Source organism: Rhodotorula graminis, assembly GCF_001329695.1.
Source record: "Rhodotorula graminis WP1 unplaced genomic scaffold RHOBAscaffold_4, whole genome shotgun sequence".
NCBI lineage: Eukaryota > Fungi > Basidiomycota > Microbotryomycetes > Sporidiobolales > Sporidiobolaceae > Rhodotorula > Rhodotorula graminis.
Genome location: NW_017264931.1, coordinates 701,959 through 717,446, shown reverse-complemented (window position 1 = coordinate 717,446; position 15,488 = coordinate 701,959). Strand labels below are relative to the sequence as shown.

General features: G+C 69.1%; 6 protein-coding genes across 6 annotated transcripts; 4 read left to right on the top strand and 2 right to left on the bottom strand.

Annotated features, from left to right (window-relative positions):
* Positions 1-406: 406 nt before the first annotated feature.
* RHOBADRAFT_52409 (uncharacterized protein) lies at positions 407-1,933 on the top strand (the record flags this gene model as incomplete). The annotated part of the gene is made up of 7 exons (XM_018416327.1): positions 407-545; positions 644-730; positions 804-858; positions 966-1,145; positions 1,222-1,296; positions 1,374-1,530; positions 1,601-1,933. 7 exons carry the CDS (start codon positions 407-409, stop codon positions 1,931-1,933), a joined length of 1,026 nt encoding a protein of 341 aa, XP_018272446.1.
* A 269-nt stretch (positions 1,934-2,202) lies between these two features.
* On the top strand, positions 2,203-5,912 carry RHOBADRAFT_52408 (uncharacterized protein; the record flags this gene model as incomplete). Its single annotated transcript, XM_018416326.1, has 4 exons — positions 2,203-2,229; positions 2,586-2,696; positions 2,815-3,630; positions 3,715-5,912. The coding sequence occupies 4 exons, from the start codon at positions 2,203-2,205 to the stop codon at positions 5,656-5,658; spliced, it is 2,898 nt and encodes a 965-aa protein (XP_018272445.1). The 3' UTR covers positions 5,659-5,912.
* A 117-nt stretch (positions 5,913-6,029) lies between these two features.
* Positions 6,030-7,563, top strand: RHOBADRAFT_42726 (uncharacterized protein; the record flags this gene model as incomplete). Its single annotated transcript, XM_018414103.1, has 3 exons — positions 6,030-6,189; positions 6,255-6,471; positions 6,534-7,563. 3 exons carry the CDS (start codon positions 6,030-6,032, stop codon positions 7,561-7,563), a joined length of 1,407 nt encoding a protein of 468 aa, XP_018272444.1.
* Positions 7,564-8,331: 768 nt separating this feature from the next.
* RHOBADRAFT_52407 (uncharacterized protein) lies at positions 8,332-10,063 on the bottom strand (the record flags this gene model as incomplete). The annotated part of the gene is made up of 7 exons (XM_018416325.1): positions 8,332-8,477; positions 8,563-9,191; positions 9,267-9,331; positions 9,394-9,418; positions 9,504-9,742; positions 9,812-9,867; positions 9,938-10,063. The coding sequence occupies 7 exons, from the start codon at positions 10,061-10,063 to the stop codon at positions 8,448-8,450; spliced, it is 1,170 nt and encodes a 389-aa protein (XP_018272443.1). The 3' UTR covers positions 8,332-8,447.
* A 393-nt stretch (positions 10,064-10,456) lies between these two features.
* Positions 10,457-11,221, top strand: RHOBADRAFT_52406 (uncharacterized protein; the record flags this gene model as incomplete). The annotated part of the gene is made up of 3 exons (XM_018416324.1): positions 10,457-10,762; positions 10,834-10,923; positions 11,043-11,221. Coding segments are annotated over 3 exons (574 nt in total), but the record flags the coding sequence as incomplete, so codon positions are not given.
* A 2,047-nt stretch (positions 11,222-13,268) lies between these two features.
* RHOBADRAFT_35025 (uncharacterized protein) lies at positions 13,269-15,192 on the bottom strand (the record flags this gene model as incomplete). Its single annotated transcript, XM_018413248.1, has 5 exons — positions 13,269-13,719; positions 13,800-13,960; positions 14,027-14,127; positions 14,220-14,427; positions 14,839-15,192. Coding segments are annotated over 5 exons (1,275 nt in total), but the record flags the coding sequence as incomplete, so codon positions are not given.
* Between the last annotated feature and the right edge of the window lie 296 nt (positions 15,193-15,488).

Genomic DNA, 15,488 nt, shown 5'->3' with positions numbered 1-15,488 from the left:
GCGACCGGCCGCAAACGCTCAGTCCGCCTCTGACCGTTCAGCTACTGGAAGGAGCGACCCCGGAAAGCATTCATCGACCCCAGCGAAGCCCAGGAAAATGGCTCGGAGCGCAAGAGCAGGTGCGACTTTGGCGGAGCAGGCGACGAAGGCGAGAGCTCGTCCCGAACAGCGTCAGGGGACGGTATGCGCGACCTGTACAGGCTGCGAACTACCTCAGACGGAGCTGCGCCGGTACTACAGCGCTGCCCGCTCGGCACGACGCGTCGTTCCCACCTCGCCCGCTCGTCCGCGGCGTCGGCTCTCCTTCTCCTATCTCGCTCGCAGCCTCCAGCTTTCTCGAGGCTCTGCAGCGCGTCCAGCCCAGCACCCCGGAGCACACGTCGTACCCACCACCTCGAGCCGCACGATGCGCTTCACCTCCCCTCTCCTCGTCGGCGCCGCGCTGGCAGCCCAGCTCCACCTCGCCCTCGCCGCGACCAACCACTGCAAGCTCGAGGGTGCAAGCATCGGCTCCTTCGACCTCTCGCCGCTGCGCAACAAGAAGCGTGCGTCCCCTGCTTCTCTCTCTATCGCGTCCCTCGAGGTGCTCCACATCCTCCCCTCGCGCTTGCGTGCTGACCCTCTCGCCCGCCCGGTCGCGCAGACGACTACACGGCGACCAACCCTGACGGCGGTGCCGTCAGCCTCAACTTCTGCGGGCCCGTCTCGTCGGACGAGTCTCCTGCCGAGGGTGAGCCGCCGGACCTTGTCTGCCCGCGACGTCCGGGGCGACGAGCACTGACCCGGCTTGCCCCTCGATACAGCTGCGCAGAACTACGGCGCGTACATCGAGGACTCGCGCGGCGGCATCTCGCTCGGGTGCGTCCTGCTCCTCCTCCCCTCCTCCTCGCGCCGCTGGCGCAACCTGGCCCAGCGTCTCTCCCTCGTAACCGAGCCTGACTCTCATAACCCCTTAACGCTCACAGCGAGTCGTCGAACAAGCTGTCGTACCACAACGGCCAGCTGTCGGTCACGTACAAGAACGGAGCCGAGTGCCCCAACTCGAACTCGCGCCGCTCGAGCCTCATCTACCTTCAGTGCGACACGTCGTGGACGTCCGACAACAAGGTCACCCTCATCGACTCGCTCGACGACTGCGTCTACTTGTGCGTCCCGCTCTCATCCCCTGCGGACGTCTGCCGGCGCCTGACCTCGCGGCGTCGACGTTCCTCCCTCGCGCAGCTTCACGATGAAGACGCCGTACGCCTGCCCGACGTCCGGGGGCTTCTTCAGCGCCATCTGGGGCGTCTTCGTCTTGTACGCCCCTCTCTCTCGTGTTCGGACGTGCGTCGCGCGAGATCCTCGTCCTGACCCGTGGTCGTCCCTCCTCGCAGCATGTTCTGGCTCTCGATCGTCATCGGCGGCGCCTTCTTCCTGTACCAGCGCTTCCTCGGCGGTAACCGCGGTGGCCGCACCCTCGGCGGCGGCGAGTCGGGCGGCGTCGGCGGCGCGGTCGGCTTCGCCAAGGACATGCTCGTGGTCGGCGGCATCGTGCGTCTCTCTCTCTCCCTTGTCGACTGTCGTCCACCCTCTGTGACTCACTCTCTCTTCCCTCCCGCAGTGGGTCATCGACACGGCGCAGAACGCGTACCACGCCCTCGCCTCGCGCCGCGACGCTCGCTCGCAGGCCTACCAGTACGCCTACGAGCCCGCACCCGCCGCCGCCCGTCCCGCCTCGTCGCAGCCCGACTACTCGTCCTCGGCGTGGAAGGCCCCGACTGGCGGCGCGGCCGGCGCGCCGCCGCCGCCGCCGCCGGCCAAGAGCAGCTCGCCGCAGCCCGGGCAGCACAACCCGCTCGCCGGCGGCGGGAGCCTCCTCGAGGACGACGAGGACGACGACGAGGACGCGCTCGCGATGCCGGGCACGCAGGGCAAAGGCGCGCAGCTCGTCTGAGCGGGGCGTCGCAGTTGTTCGCAAGGAGGGTCGGTCGGACGGTCGGTCGACGCGGGAGAGGTCGAGGCGTGAGGGAAATGGGCTCGTCTCGGGGCAGTACGTCGGTCAGCACACATGCATTCGCAGTCTCTGTCAGTTCACGAGAGCGTCGAGCGCTGCTGGGCCTGGCGAGGCAGCTCGGCAGGGCTCGAGCCCGCGCTTGGCAACGTTGCGTCCTCTTTTCGGCCCTTGCAGTTCATGATGGCTGTCCAAAGAGTGAAAGAGCTTGCATGGACTCGCTCGGAGCTGTGCGCGAGGTGCGCCTGGCGTGGACGACCCCCACTCCCGAGAGGCGCCGTCCTTCCTCTCTCTCCTTCTCGCCTCCCACCGAGCGCAGCCAGGTCCAACCGCACCGGCTCGTCACTCCCCCAGAGAACCTCGGCAGCGGCGCCACCGTCCCTCCAGCGTCGTCCCCACCGAGACTCGTCCACCTCGCCCTCATCGGCACTTCGCCCCGAGCCCGAACCTCTCGCCTCGTCGTTCCCGCGCAGAGCCACCCGCGAGTCAGTCCAGGTGCGCCCCTACATTCCCCTTGCTCGCCCCGCCCCTCCTTGCCCGCGCCGTGTCCCCTCTCGACGCCTGACGCTGACGCGTTCTGCGCCACCTCGAGCAGACGATGGCGTCCCCGTCCTGCGTCTTCAAGCTCTACTACGACGACGGGCCTTCGCCCTCGACCCGTCGGTACGGCTACCAGGGCCCCCTCGCCCTCGAGCAGGTGTACACTGTGCGTCTCCCTCCCCTCCCCTCGCGACCCTTCCCCGCCCCCGCCTGTCCCTCTCCGAGACCTCCGAGTCCCGCAGCCGCAGCCCTTTCTGACTCTTGCACCCGCACCACTGCAACAGGGCCTCCACGAGCGCGCTGCCCAGGTCTTCCACCTTGCGCGCAACGACGTCGTCCTCTCGGTCCGCGACTCGCTCGGCAATCCTTCCCTCACGCTCGAGTCGTTCGCCGCCTTCGTCCAGCACGTGTGCGACCCGCTCGTCCAGCACCCCGAGAAGGCCAAGATTGACGACAAGAAGCGCGTCGTCCTCGGCTTCGTCGTCCAGAGCAAGGCGGCCCTCGAGCGCACCGAGCGTCGCAAGGCCGAGTCGCGCCAGGCCACCGCCGCCGTCGCTACCGCCACCGCCGCCGTCGCTACCGCCGCCGCCGCCGCCGCTACTGCCGCCGCGACGGCCAACAAGCGCAAGGCCGACGAGGACGCCGAGGGCCACCAGGTCTATCTCGAGCGCTCCGCAGCGCGCCCTCCTCGCAAGACGGCCCCGCGCGCCTCGGCCGCCGCCGCCAAGACGGGCTACGCGCCCAGCTACATCACGCTTGCCTCGTCGGCGTCCGACTCGCCCGTTGTCACGACCGAGGCGGCGTCGCAGACGGTTCGCCCCGAGTCGCCGTCGCCGTCGCCCACGTCGGCGCCTGCCCGTCAGCTCGAGCCCGCCGAGTCGTGGACCGGCGTCAAGGCGCTCCTCGGCAAGTTCGTGCGCGACCTCAACTCGCACCTCGCCGACACGTTCGGCGACGAGGCGGCGCCGTTCGAGCTGCGCGAGCGCTCGCCGACCCCGGACGTCGTCAAGGTCGAGGAGGACGTCAAGGTCGAGAAGGCGACGGTCGACGAGGTCGACAAGAAGGTCGTCCACTACAGCGTGTACTGCGACTGTTGTATGGTCCGTCCCTGTCCTCTTCACCCTCCTGCCACTCTCAGTCGGACCCGAACTGACGGTCCTCGTCGGCCACTCGCCCTCGTGCAGAAGACGATCGTCGGCTCTCGCTTCAAGTGCGCGGCATGCACCAACTACGACCTATGCGGCGAGTGCGTCGACGCTCGCTGCGACTTCCACCCGGCGCCGCACAACTTCCTCGAGATCGCCCGCCCGTACGCGTCGCCGGTCCCGTCCACTCGCGGCTCCCTCAAGCGCGTGTTGGGGTTCAAGCCCGTCGTCGAGGTCAAGCCTGACGTCGTCGAGAACGAGGTCAAGCCGGTCGTCCACTCGGCGACGTGCGACGTGTGCACCCGCACGATCGTCGGGACCCGCTTCAAGTGCCTCCAATGCGCCGACTACGACTGCTGCGGGGCCTGCAAGACCGAGTACGTCGACGAGGTCCACCCGCACCACAACTTTGTCGCCGTCAGCGACCCGAAGGACATCCAGCACCGGCCGCAGCCCGACTCGCGCACGGTCCACCGCAACATTGTCTGCGATGGGTGCAACCAGTCGCCGCTCGTCGGCGTGCGCTATCACTGCACGCACCCGGCGTGCTCGCAAGACGGCGGCTTCGACCTGTGCTCGGCGTGCGAGTCGCTCCCGATCCCGGTCCACCCGCACGACCACAACCTCCTCAAGATCCGCGAGCCGCTCAACCCGTTCTCGCACGTCGGCCGCACCGTCGTCGAGCACGCGACCGAGCACGCCCAGAACCTCCTGTCCCGCGTCGAGCAGGGCGCAGAGCGCCACGGCATCGTCGCCGCGCTTAGCTCGGGCCCGATCGCGAGCGTCCTCGAGTCGCTCGGCATCCACGTGCCCGTCCCGGCCGCCCCTGCGCCCGGTGCGCGCGCCATCGCCGCCGAGTCGCCCAAGGTCATGAGCGCCGAGCTCCTCGCCGGCCCAGGCGAGGACAAGACGCTCGTCGTCGACGTCGACGTGTCGCAGCTCTCGGCCGAGCAGCTCAAGGGCCTCCCGGCCGAGCTTCACGTCCCGGTCTCGCTGTCGAGGCAGCAGGCGGCCGAGACGGTCGAGGCTGTCGAGACCAAGCTCGGCGAGATGCATCTCAACGACGCTCCCGAGCCCGACTCGTCCAAGGTCGACACCGAGGGCATCGAGTCCGACAACGACGAGTCGTCGTCGACGACGCTGCCCGTCCCGGTCGTCCAGGACGACTCGCCTCGCGCCATCTTCGTCAGCGACATCACGCTGCTCGACGGCTCGGTCGTCCCTGCGGGCAGCGAGTTCCACAAGGTGTGGGCCGTCCGCAACTCGGGCACGACGTCGTGGCCAGCCGGCACCCGCCTCGTCCACGTCGGCGGCTTCTCTTCCAAGGTCGCCGGCGGCGCGAGCCGCGTCAAGTCGTTCGCCGTCGCCGCCGCCGCCCCGGGCGAGGTCGTCGAGATCCAGTGCGAGTGCAAGGCGCCCGACGACTCGGGCAGGTTCATGGATTTCTGGCGGCTGTCTGCACCGGACGGCGCCCGCTTCGGCGACCGTTTCTGGGTCGACGTCTCTGTCGAGGCCGAGGGCGATGTCGCGCGCTCGTCGCGCGACGACACGGGCTCGCCCCTCGACGCCTCGGACGGCACCATGACGGGCAGCCACCAGTCGCTGTCGTCGTCGTCGTTCGTCACGCCGAGCCTCAGTGCGGCGGGCAAGGCCGCGTCGCTCCCGCCGAGCGAAGCGCCGAGCGTCGCCTCGTCGTCAGTCGCCCACTCGCCTCGTGTCGCGCCCTCGTCGTCGGGATTCTCGGTCCCGTCGCACCTCGCGCCGTCGTCGTTCGCCGGCAGCGAGTTTGAGTCGGTCCAGGCGGGCACGGCGTCGCGCGCCGGGAGCGAGGGCGTGTACCTGTCGGGCGACGAGGACGCGTCGTCGGACGAGGACGAGGACGAGTCGGAGGACGAGTCGAGCAGCGAGTCGGATAGCGACCTTTCGACTTCGAGCGACGAGGACGACAGCGAGGTCGAGTTCGTCCTCGTCGACAGGGCCTGAGCGTCGTCGAGCCGGTCCTTCTCTCTCTCCCTCTCCTCCCCTCCCCTCCTCCTCCCCTCGCCGCTTAGGCTCGTCTGTGTCGTCCCTCTCTCTCTTTGTCTGCTGTAGCTTCTCTCCCTCTCTCTTCGCGCTCGTACCCCCCTTTTGTTGAGATCCCCCTTCCTCGTTCCAGTTCCCTCTTCCCCACTCCTCCTCCTCCAGGCTCTGCCGTCTCTGCTCCCTTTCTTCGACTCGAATGCAGTGCTTTCCCTACAGCTCTCGAGAGTGACTCGGCGAGCGAGCGAGTGCTTCAGCCGAGCCCGCGGTCGACCTTCTCAACGTCTCGCTCTTTCGCTCCTTCGTCCACCTCGCTCCCGTCGTCGCTCGCTCGCATGCCGCCGAGGTCGAATAAGAAGCCTCGCAGGGTCCCGAGCGACACGCCCGAGGCCGCCACGCCGCCGGCCCAAGCCCGCTCGCCGTCGTCCAGCCTCGCAGCTCTCCCGGGCGACGTCCTCACTCGCATCGCTCGCTCGCTCGCCTACGACGACCTCGGTGCCTTCCTTCGGTCTCTCACCTGTCCTCCAAGCGCCAGTGCTGACTTACAGACGAGCGCGCAGCCACGTCGTCGTCGCCAGCCTCGCGCCTCGTCCCCCTCGCTCGCACGTGCAAGGCCGCGAGCCGCGCCGTCGCTCCCGTCGTTGAGGAGACGCTCTCGCTCAAGAGCTCGTCCGAGGTCGTCGAGGCGGCCAAGCGCTACAAGCCCAAAGGCGGCAAGCAGGCGATCGAGAGCGGCGGTGCGGCCGGCGCAAAGGAGGTCAGGGCGCTCGAGATCAGGTGCGTCTCGCCGCCTGGTGCACAGGGCCTAGCATGCACTGACTCGCACTCTACGTCGACAGCCTGCAAGCCCTGTACTCGAGCCCGCCGGCGCTCTCGACCCTGCGCACATCGTGCACGAGCCTCTTCTCGCTCCGCCCTTCGTCCCTCTCCTCGCTCGCCCTCTCGCTTTCGGCCACCTCGGCGCCACTTCAGCCCTTCACGGCCCTCTTCCCCAACCCTTCGACCGCCTTCAAGGCCCTGTCGTCCCTCGCCAACCTCGCCTCGTTCACCCTCGCCGGCGCCTTCCTCTGGCTGCACGACCTCGTCCCGCTCCTATCGGCCTGGACGCACCTCTCGTCCCTCTCGCTCGCCTCACTCCGCGGCGACTGCACGCGCCCGCCTCTCTCGAGCGCCGAGCGCCCCCGCACCCTGCGCCGCCTCGTCGTGCGCGAGTCGACGCTTGCGGACGAGATGGTCGCGTGGCTCCTCGAGGACCAGACGGCGCTCGTCGAGCTCGAGATGGGCCTGCCCGGGTGCGAGGGCCGTGCGTGGGACGCGCTCGGCGAGGTGGTGGGCAGCGTCGAGGTCCTCAAGGTGTGGGACCGCTGGGGAGGAGCGGGAGGAGGAAGGGGGTCCAAGCGCGGCAAGAAGGACAAGGGCAAGGCGGTCGCGATTGCGCCGGCGCCGGAGGACATCGACGAGCTCGCGAGCGACGTCGAGGCCGACGACGACGACCAGGTCGCGACGTTCCCGCCCTCGCCGCTCCTCGACCTCGTCAGCCGCACCGACTCGCTTCGCGTTCTTTTCCTCAGCGCTTCGCTCCTTCCCTCTGCGCCCGACCCGTCCTCGTTCTACGCCCTCCTCCCGCACCTCGACACCCTCGAGGAGCTCATCATCGACGACACGCCCGCGTCGAGGCTCTCCAAAGCCGTCGAGGCCGTCCTCGCCGCACCCGTCGACGACGACGAGCCCGCAAGCCTCCCCAAGCTCACGCGCCTCGTCAGCGTCGTCAAGAAGCTCAAGGTCGACGCGCAGAAGCACAAGAACAAGGCGCTCGCCAAGCGCTGCGACGCGAGGGGGATCGAGTGGGTCGTGCGCGAGGGGGCCTGAGCGGGGCGGGCGGGCGGGCAGAGGAGGGGGCTTGTCGTCGTCGAGACTTGTCGCGCTTGCAGTGTTACTCTCGAGCAATCTCTCTGCGTCTCTCTCGAGAGCGGACTGGGGTCGAGAAAGTTGCGAGTGGTTGCGAGAAAGGGAGAGAGAGGAAGAGGGAGAAGAGAGGACACAAAACGGCTTCGGCGAGCGAGGGCAGGAGGGAACGACGATAGTACACAGAGTATTGGAGGTCAGGTACAGACTGAGAGGGAAGAGAGGGAAGAGAGGGAAGAGAGGGCAGAGAGTAGGAGGAGGACGTGGAGGCGTCCATTCGTTCGCCGCCGTCGCCGCCGCCCCGGGCGAGGTCGTCGAGATCCAGTGCGAGTGCAAGCCGCCCGACGACTCGGGCAGGTTCATGGACTTCTGGCGGCTGTCGGCACCGGACGGTGCCCGCTTCGGCGACCGCCTCTGGGTCGACGTCTCTGTCGAGGCCGAGGGCGACGTCGCTCGCTCGTCGCACGACGGCAGTAGCTTCCTCTACTCGAGAGCTGCACAAGGAGAGACAGCGCCCCGAGAAACTCGCGGGCTTCCCAAGTCGCGGCGAGCCGGCTCTTTCGAGGCCTGAGCGCGGCGGGCGGGCGAGGGTGCTTGTCGTCGTCGAGGCTGCAGTATCACTCTCGAGCAGTCTCTCTGCGACTCTCTCGAGAGCGGGCCGGGACTGAGGAGGTTGCGAATGGTTGCGAGAGAGGGAGGGAGAGAAGCCGGGAGGGAGATGGTGCAAAACGGCGGCGACGAGCGAGGGGACGAGGGGACGGGGATGGTACACAGAGTAGTCGAGGCCAGCTAGATACTGAGAGAGAAGGGCGATATAGAGAGAGGGGGAGAGGCGGCGAGGGCTGCGACTAGAACTCGCCGAACCAGCTGTTGCGGACCTGCACGGGCCGACGACGACGAGGTCAGTCACGTCGCCAGAGCACGACGAGAGAGAAAGAGAGAGAGAGAGAGACTGGGACGCACCTTGTACTTGTACGGCACGTTCCTCCTGAGCCGATCCGCGGCGTCCTTTGGCCTCCCAAAGTTGACCTGCTCGCCCCTCGCGCCGCCAGCCTCGGCGCCGGCGTACTGGCCCCTCGCGCTCGCCTCGCGCACGTCGCGCGCAAATTTGGCCGCCTGGGCCCGCGCCGCCTCGGCGCGCTCGCGCCGCTGGCGCTCCTGCTCGGTCGTCGGCGCCGCCGCCGCCGGCGCCTTGGGCGCGCCCGCACCCGCGCGCGCGTTGCTGTCCTGCAGGCGCCGGACCGCCTCGGCGCGCAGCTCCTTCTGGCGCTGCTGGCGCTGCTGCGACGCGTCGTTGGCGGCGCCCGGGTTGTAGACGGGCGGCGGGGCCGAGAAGGGCTCGCGGGGCTTGACCATCTCGGCGTGCGGGTTGTGCTTGTCCTCGTCCTCGACGGCCTTTTTGACAAAGTCCTTCTCCGAGTCGGTCGTCGGCTCGTCGGCGAGGCCGTTGAGCTCGTTGAAGACGTGCTGCTCGAGCTGCTCGGGCGTGACGTGCGCCGCCGGGTCAATGTCCGGGTCCTCGCCCGTAAACTGGCGGATGCGCTCGTCCTCCTCGTCCTCGATCGCCTCGTGCGACATAAAGTGCTCGATGTCTGCGATGGTGCGGTGAGAGAGTCAGTCGAGGGCGCCGAGGAGAGAGAGAGGAAGAGAGGTCCGAGCGGACGCACCCTCGGGGTGGACGTAGTCCTCCTCGCGCTGCGTCTCGGGCGTGTTATGGTACCGTTCCTCGTGGCTGCGGGGCGACTCGAGAGTCAGGAGGCGTCGACGGGTGGAGAGGGCAAGGAGCGGACGCACTGCAAGAAGTACTCGCCCTCGGCGTCTGTGGACGACGCGCGGCCGGGAAGAGAGGATCAGTCTGCGAACGAGACACAGGGCACCCTCAGAGGAAGCAACGTGCGACGCACCGTAGTGGTGCCCGAGGTGCTCGACGCCCTTGAAGTTGGGCAAGCCGCCGACGCCGCCGGCGACAAACTCGCGCATGGTCAAGACGCCGTCGCGGTTCGTGTCGAGGCGGTCGAGGACCTGGTCGACGATCTCGACGGCCTGCTGGGTGTGCACCTCGAGGTTCTTGGCGCCCTTGCGGCGCTTCTCGTGGTGGACGCCGTAGATCGACTCGAGCTCGTTGCGGTCGAGGACGCCGTCGCTGCGGGCGCCGGGGGGCCAAGGGGTCAGGTCGGTGACGTGTGGCGCAGAAGAGAGAGCGAGGACGGACCGGTTGAGGTCGTGGAGGTGGAAGAAGGCCTGGATGTCGAAGCTGTCCATGTGGTGCTGCAGGCGGTCGAGGAGGAGCGTGAGCTGGGGCTGCGTGACCCAGAGCGGGAGGGAGATGGGGACGCACCTCTTGGGCCATGTGGAGCTCTGCGTAGGTGGCGTCTGGGTTGTCCTCGACCTCGGCGTGGTCGCCGTGAGCGCTCGCGATGGTCGCGGCGGCAAAGAGGGCGGCGAGAGCTGGTCGGGTGCGCATGCTGGGGGGCGTGTGGTGGCGCGGCGGTGAGCGTGCTTGGGAGGAGGAGCGCGTTGGTGGTGCGAGGGTCGCGGCGAGAGGTCGAGGGCGATGAGGACGACGACGCGAGGCGGAGTGTGCGGGGTGGGGACGAGGGGAAGAGAGGCGGACGCGTCGGGGGTGGGTGCTGAGAGGTGGTATCGGTGCGTGCAAGGTGCGCAGCGGTGCGCAGGTGGTCACTGTCGAGAGCGAGAGAGCGACGAGGAGGAGAGGGCGGGCGACGAGAGAATGCGGGGAAGCGCTCGCCATCTCTCCCTCTCTCTCTCTCCCTCTCTCTCTAGCCAGCCAGCCAGCCAACTCACTCGCTACAGAGCACCACACCACACCCACTGCCACCCACGCGACCCACCCCAAATGGCCCCGCTCCTCCTCCCCGCACCCGTCCTCGACCTCCTCGCCTCGCTCACCTCGCGCACCGGCGACGGCTCCCCCCACACCGCCCTCCTCGCCTCCCAACCTGCCGGAAACCAAGTCGTCGTCCACCACTCGCACCCCACCACCGCACCGTGGCCCGACGTCCGCCCCCCACCGGCCGAGGTCGACGACGACGAGCGCGCAGCCATGTACGCTGCCCTCGCAGGAGGAGCCTGGGACGCTCACCTCGGCCCCGACGACCACCACCGCAGCGACGACCGCGACCCGCTCATGCTCGACTCGGAGGTGCGTTACTCTCCCTCTCCTCCCTCTCCTCTCTTGCCCCGCTCACCTCTCTCTGTGTCCTCGCTCCGCAGCTCGGCCACATCGCCGTTGTCGCTCTCGGCGCCTTTCTCCTCGTCCTCGTCGGCACTCAAGTCGCACCCTGGAAGGTCCTCGACAAAAAGGTGGCGCTCCCTCTCTTCCTCTTCCTCGACTCGCTCGTCCTTCCCAGCCTCCCTCGGCCCGTCGTCCAGTCGTCCTCGTCGCGCACAACACTGACTCTCCCCACCCTCGTGCCGCACAGATTCGAGCGGCCGCAGACCAGCTTCGCGCCCCACTCGAGCGCGTCGGCGCCTGATCCTTCCCTCCTCGTCCTCGTCCCTCGTCCCCATCTCTCCCTCCTCGTCCCGCCGCGATACCCACCCCCTGAGATACCCTCCTGCTCTCGCCCTCGCAATGCAAGTCGCACCTTTCGTGCCCCCCTACTCGCCTGAGCTCGCCGGAGAACGAGAGCCAGAAAAAGCGCCGCTTGGACCTCGTCTCGGGTCCACGACCCCCGCTCCTCGTCTAGCGCTCGAGTCGCAAGCAGTTCCCCCTCGCACTCCCTCTCGCATACTCTTCTCGCTCTCGATGCTACGCAACGGCGCGAGGAAAAGGTCCGAAAACGACGGCGAGAGAGCTCTATTCCTTTTACACGCGAGGCCTGCGGGTACGCCCGCGCTCGATAAGATGATGGACAGGGAAAGGAGAGGAGAGCGAGACACAGACAGAGACCGAGGGCCGAGAAGGGTGAGGGAGAGAGAGAGAGCGAGAGAGGAAGGGGGAGGAGACGAGGCTGGGAGGAGGAGGCGACGAGGAGGGGGAGGTGGGCGGACGAGGCGACACGGCTCGAGGGAGGGGAAGGTGACTGGAAGCGTCTCTACTTGACGCTCATCTTGCGCCACAGCTTGTCCTGCCGCTTGGCCTCCTCCTTGGCGAGCTTCTGCCGCTCCTTCTCGGCCTTGTCGCGCGCCTTTGCCTCCTTGTCGCGCGCCTTCTGCTCCTCCTTGATGCGCTTCTCCTGCTCCTTGCGCGACAGCGCCGGCTGCGGCACAGGTGGCGCGAGCGCCGGCGCCGGCGCCGCAGGGGCTCGTGCCGGCTCGACGACGACGGGCGCGCCGACAGGCGCGCTCTTGCCGAGCTCGGGCGACGCACCGCCGACGACGCCGCTCTCCTGCATGCGCGACGGGTGCACCGGGAACGACGCCGACGGCGACGACACGATGGGCGACGCCGTCGACGGGCGACGCCGCACGCTGCCGAGCGCGTCGCCGTTGCTGCGCACCTCGAGCGACGACGACGACGGCGGCGGCGGCGGCAGCGGGCCACCTGCGCCTGCGCCGGGCGCCGACGACTGGCGGCCCCTGCCGTTGACGTCGCCGCCTGCGCCGACGCTGCCGAGCCCGAGCCCGACGCCGTTGCTGTGGAGCGAGCCGGCGTGCGACGACGAGGGTCGCGGCTTCTCCGACTTGTTGCGGGTGAGGAACCCGCGCGTCTTGGCGAACGCGCTCGTCGAGGTCGACAGTGGCGGCGGGACAGGGTGCGACGGCGTCGTCGACGACGCGGCGGCGGCTGCTGCTGCTGCTGTGGCAGGTGGTGGTGGTGGTGGTGGTGGGTGCAGGATGCCCGACGACGAGAGCGACGTCGACGACGTCGACGAGCCGGGCGGAGGCGGCATCGGCGGGCGTGCGCCGCCGTCGACGGCGCCGAACGAGGTGCGCGACTCGCGCCGCTGCGCGTAGCGAGGCGACGACTGCGGCACGGCCGACGACGCGACCGACGCCGAGCCGTCCTCGCTCGGCGGCGCGACGGGAACGTCGTGCGCGCTGCCGTTCGACGGTCGCGACAGGTCGAGCGACGAGCCGTTGGGCGACGCGGCAAAGACGTTCGACACGAGGCCGACGCCGTCGAGCTGCTGGTGGTGCGGCGGCTGCGGCTGCGGCGGCGTCGGTGTTGCCTCGCTCGACGACGACGACGGGATGCTCGGCAACGTGAGCGTCGCCGAGCCGGGCGTGAGCGACATGCGCCGCTCCTTGGGCGTCGACGACGAGTGCGACTTGGTGCGGCCGAACTTGCCGCGCAGGCCCGACCACGCGCCCGTGCTGTCCTTGCGCTCCTTGTCGCCGCCGCCGACGCCGCCGCCGCCGCCGTTCAGGTCGCCGCCGGGCACGTCGACCGAGCTGCCCGACATGGACGCGACGCTCGTCTTGCGCTGCTGCGGCGACGACGAGGGCCCGTTCGAGGTCGACAGGGACAGCGAGGCCGAGCCCGAGACGGAGCGGGGCGAGGCCGCGGCGGCGGGAGGAGGGGCAGGGAAGTCGGGCTCGGCGGTCGGGTTGACGAGGGCGACGGGTACGGGCCGGGGCGACGGCAGAGGTACGCCGGGCGCAGCTGGCGGCGAGGGGATGGCGGCTGCTGGCAGTGGAGGGACGGCGGGCACGCCGTCGTCGACCGACGAGGGCGCGAGCCCGCCCGTCGAGACCGAGCTCGTCGTCTGGGCCCGCTCGCGGTTGGTCGTCGTCGTACCGGCGACCGACGGCGTCTGCGGGACCGGCAGGTCGACCCCGGCCCAGTCAAAGTCGACGGCCTGGTAGAAGAGGACGTAGCCGCTGCCGGACCCGGGCGTGTCGCCGAAGAAGCGCGAGATGTCGTGCTGCTCGATCGGGTACACGTTGTTGTCGTCGAACACGATCCACCGTTTGCCCGACTTGACGATCGTGATGTAGTGCCCGTGGTGCGGACCGACGCCGATGTGCACGACGATGGCCCACAGCTCGTACAGGCGGTCCGGGTCCGACACGTCGTCGGCCGTGTTGAACAGGCGCAGCTCGAACGGGAACACGACGCGGTACGTGAGCTTGACGTGCCTCTGGAGCGACTCCTCGTACTTGAATCGCTTGAGGTGGAGCGCGAGGATGTTGGGCAGCTTCTTGATCTTCATCCTGCGAAACGTGCTCGACCGGCATGAGCTCGAGGACGACGGCGACCGAGAGAGGGCCAGAGAGAGAGAAAGGGGACGCACCGCTTCTCGGCTTCTTGAAGGCCGCAGCACTTGTCGCACGAGAACTTGTTGCGCTGGCACAGCATCTCGGACGCGCTGAACTGACGCAGACACGCCGTGACGGACGAGTTCTGCTCGATGTCGATCGACAGGTCCAGGAACGCCTCGTCGCGAGAAGTGACCTGTCCGAGAAACGAGCGTGAGCGACGGGAGGTCCGTCACGAAGAAGAGGCGGAAGGAGGGCGCACCGTCTCGCAGGTCAAGCACCTTGTCTCGTTGGTGAGGATGCCCTCGAACAGCGAGTGGACCCACGTCTTGGCGTGCGCGCCGAACCCGGTGCCGACCATGCCTGCGAGGGCGAGAGGCGTAAGTCTGAGGCCGTGAACGAGCCAGAGAGAGAGGGCGAGGACGCACTCGGGGCCCGACCCTCGTCCGCCGCACGCTTCTTCTCGTCGCGCTCGAGCGCCTCGGCGACCGAGTTGATGAGAAAGTTGAGGAACTCGTGCGCGTCCTGGTGCAGCGTGCTGCGGAAGAACTCGTTGTCGCGCTTGAGCTGGTTGATGAAGGCCTGAGGCGCGACCGTGCCGATCGACTTGGGCTGGCGCGAGATGGTGCTGAACAGGTCGCGCAGCGTCGTGAGGAGCGTCGTCTCGGCCGACGTCACTTCTCGAGCGAGGGCACCGCCTGCGGCGACGAGCGGCGTACCGACGCCGGTAAAGGACGAGTTGGTCGTCTGCTGGGCGAGCGACGCGCCGCCCGAGAACCCGCCCGGCTCGCCGCCCGACGACGCCGACTCGGCGACCGAGCTCTGGCGCTTGTGCGGGCCAAAGATGTTGCCTCGCCCGCTGCCGTTGGCCGTCCCTTGTCGCGAGGGCGGGGAGCGGCGGGCGGCGGGCGGCATCGCGGTCGGGACGTAGGGCGTGCTGAGGGCGTTGCCGACGGCCTTGGCGGCGCGACTGGCGGACGACAGGGCGGCGAGGGCGGACGATGCAGAGGACGAGGATGCGGGCGGGTCGGAAGGTGCCGGCGACGGGTCCGGCGAGGCCGGCGCCGCAGGGACGAGTGGGGGTGGTGGAGAGGGAGGATCGGTGCCGTACGGGTGGTACGACTCGACGAGCTGTCGGAACGGCTTGGAGAAGTACAGCGACTGGAGGACCGAGTTGGCGTAGCTGTGGGGGAGAAGCGTGTCAGCTCGAGAAGACCGGGAGGGTCGATGGCGAGATTGAGGGTGGGTGAGACGGACCAGGTGTTGCCGAACTGCACAGAGGAGGGGGAGCAAGAGAGATTCAGTACGTGCTGGGCGACCAGGCTGACGGCACGGCCGCCGCTGATCCGCCGGCTTCGGTGTCGGCGGGGGGAAGAGGCAGGCCGGCGGGCGGGGACGAGCGAGGGAGGGGAGGACGAGGACGCACATTCTCGAGGCCATAGTACCGCTCGCCGGGAGCTTCTGCGTGCCACTCGACAGGCGGACCGGCCGCCGTGGTCGCTGCGCCGGGCGCGACAGCCGGGGTGCCGCCCTGAGCGGCGGGGCCAGGGCCGCCCTGCCACCGCCGCAGGAAGGCCATCGACGCGGGTCTGAGGCTAGCGAGTGCTCAAGTCGAGCTCGCGCGCGGACGGGCCTGGTCGCTGGAGCGCCTCGGCGGGCGCGGCGGGCGCGAGGAGCTGCCCAGTCGTCGAGGTCGGGCGAGACGGCTCGGCTGGTGCGGCTCG